Below are 2,595 nucleotides of genomic sequence, written 5' to 3' on the forward strand. Positions count from 1 at the left end.
CTTCACCAAAGGTTCCAAACAATGCATCACAAAAACAAGTGTTTGTTTTGCGACATAGAAACAGTTGCTGTTTTGTTGTGGTTTTCTATTTCCTCCATTTTGTTTTAGCCTATGCCCTATCAACAGTCCTACAAAAACGAGCACAAAAATGACACGGTTTAAAAGACTAAGAGTATGAATTAAGTATGCCTAGGAAGTTGGCCAAAACTCAACTGAGAGCTTAGGTTTGTTAATATGGAATTGCCTCCAGTAATATTTAAATATCAAATGAAGAATAATTGTGGTTATGTTAACATGTGCATAAACTGGACACTTTTCTCAAGTATAGTCTTAGTTACTAGTTTATTAGCTTCGGTTCTCAAGTAATGCTGCATAAATCCCCCATAAATGTAGTGACACAAAATGGAAAAGTCGATTATAAAACACAAAATGTTACAAAAAGTTTAATATTGGTAAATTTTCGTTTTGAGGACACCCGGCGATTTTGAAAAAATGTTTGCGTGTACTTACGTATTTTGATGCGTAGATTACGAATCCGAAAGAAAAAAGCGGCGCTCTCCCTTATTTACAAAGTCACGGCCCTTCAAAGTTCTGAAAAAGGCAACTTTTCAACTTTCTTTTTCACAAAATAAACTATTTAAAAACACAAGGATCTATTCACTAGTTCACCTTTACACCTTATTCCTCCTTCTTTGACACTTTTCACTTCAATAATGAACATTTGTCTTATAAAAAACTTAATTTAAAAACTAATGCTTCTCCTGGCGACATTATTCTATTTTTAGGTTAGTTACTAGTAACACTTCAGAAAAAAGCGGTTGGTATTTGCCGTCGCCTACTATTTCAAATTCGTAATATATCACCAAAAACCAATTTACGATCTAAAGAATGAAGGTAAAAAACATTTGAATTACTTTAGGCATATGGACTGCATCAGTCGTATCAACCATGCCATTAACCTTAAAAACGTAAAATACAGAGATATGTAACCAAAAAGCAGCTCCGTACATTTTTTAACATTTTTATTGGAAAAACGTTGATTATTGAAGTGAAAAGTGTCAAAGAAGGAGGAATAAGGTGTAAAGGTGACCTAGTAAATGAATGCTTGTGTTTTTAAATAGTTTATTTTGTGAAAAAGAAGGCTGAAAAAGTTGCCCTTTTCAGAACTTTGAAGGGCCGTAACTTTGTAAATAAGGGAGAGAACCGCTTTTTTCTTTCGGATTCGTAATCTACGCATCAAAATACGTAAGTACGAGCAAAATTTTAATCAAAATCGCCGGGTGTCCTTAAAACGAAAATTTACCATCAAATTTAACACATCCATTTCATTCGGTATAGTGCATCAATATTCCTACAAATCCCCCACATACCTCCACGTCTCCATCGAATAAATTTGTACAAACGAAATAAATTACAAAAAGTCATCACCATACGCATACCTGACGTCACAGAGTCATTGCCCTCCTTCTCAGTCACTGACATCACCGATGCACGCCACTGGTTTTCGGGATATTCATCTGGCATCCATGCTGGACTCCGATTGGGACCCGTGGTCGGAAGAACTACTGCTGGATATCGCCTCGGACGACTTGATTTTCGGTTTGTACTCTGTTATCACTACGGTGACACTGTTCACGGTGACTTCCCTGGTCTGGGCACTGCTTCTATCGACGTTTTTCAGCCGAGGAGGATGCCGCCGCTTTTTCATCGATTTCTTATCCTTTTTCTCCTTTTTTTGGTTGCTGGTGGCCGGTAAGAACTGGCTAGCTACCTGCTGGGCCACTAACTGGGGGTTTATGCGAGGTTTCCTGGTGGAAGTGCCTTTACGAACGTCACACATCAGGCATTTGAACGCTTCCGCCGTGTTTCTGAACGTGCACACACTGCAATCCCAGAAATTGTCCTCCAACACTTTGGCAGCACGCTTGGCCCTCCGAATCGGACTCTTTTTGTTGTCCATTTTGGTCGCGGACACCGTTTTAAGGATTATTTTGACTCGGACTGACAACTGCTGGCCAACTGCGACGCCATGTTTACTTTCATAGCTAGCCCGAGGCAGTGTTGCCAGCTCGAATGCGAGAATTTCTTTGGTAAGGAGGAAATTTCATGAATTTTGTTTTTCTCTTTCACTTTTAATTGACACTCCAAAGCCAGCGTTCATAAATAAGTGTACAACGATGGGGTCATAAAATAAATAATTTAAATGCGAGTCGCTATAAAAAAGAACATATAAATTCGTTCTCCAGTCTTACTGAAAAAGGTAGAGCGACATTTTTTGCAATGCATCTCCTATTCACATGTTTTCCAATTTGAATCAGTTTTGTTCTAATCACCTACAAAGGAAGCACATAGGTATGTTGATTTCTTTCTTCACATATCCAAATTAACGTGTCTCCAGTTATCTACTTATTAGTAGCTAGAAAGATACAACAAGAAAGTCTGTTGTAGAATGGATCAGATGAAATTGTTTTCCCTAAAGAGTGAAACTTTGAAAACTATTGCTTGAAATTTATATCAGTTGTAGGCAGTAGCCAGTTTTCTTGTGTCATTTGGCAACTATGTGGATGCCACTGTCGCTCTTGTGTGTTCGTGACT

At 38.2% G+C, this 2,595-nt stretch overlaps 1 protein-coding gene across 1 annotated transcript; it reads right to left on the minus strand.

Moving 5' to 3' along the window:
- Nucleotides 1-790: 790 nt before the first annotated feature.
- Nucleotides 791-2,058, minus strand: RYBP (Ring and YY1 Binding Protein). The gene has a single exon (XM_023170156.2). It carries the CDS (start codon nt 1,958-1,960, stop codon nt 1,514-1,516), a length of 447 nt encoding a protein of 148 aa, XP_023025924.1. The 5' UTR covers nt 1,961-2,058; the 3' UTR covers nt 791-1,513.
- Nucleotides 2,059-2,595: the final 537 nt, after the last annotated feature.

This window comes from Leptinotarsa decemlineata, unplaced genomic scaffold (assembly GCF_025532065.1).
Source record: "Leptinotarsa decemlineata unplaced genomic scaffold, Ldec_3_MD MMD2_tig00001719_RagTag_RagTag, whole genome shotgun sequence".
Lineage (NCBI taxonomy): Eukaryota > Metazoa > Arthropoda > Insecta > Coleoptera > Chrysomelidae > Leptinotarsa > Leptinotarsa decemlineata.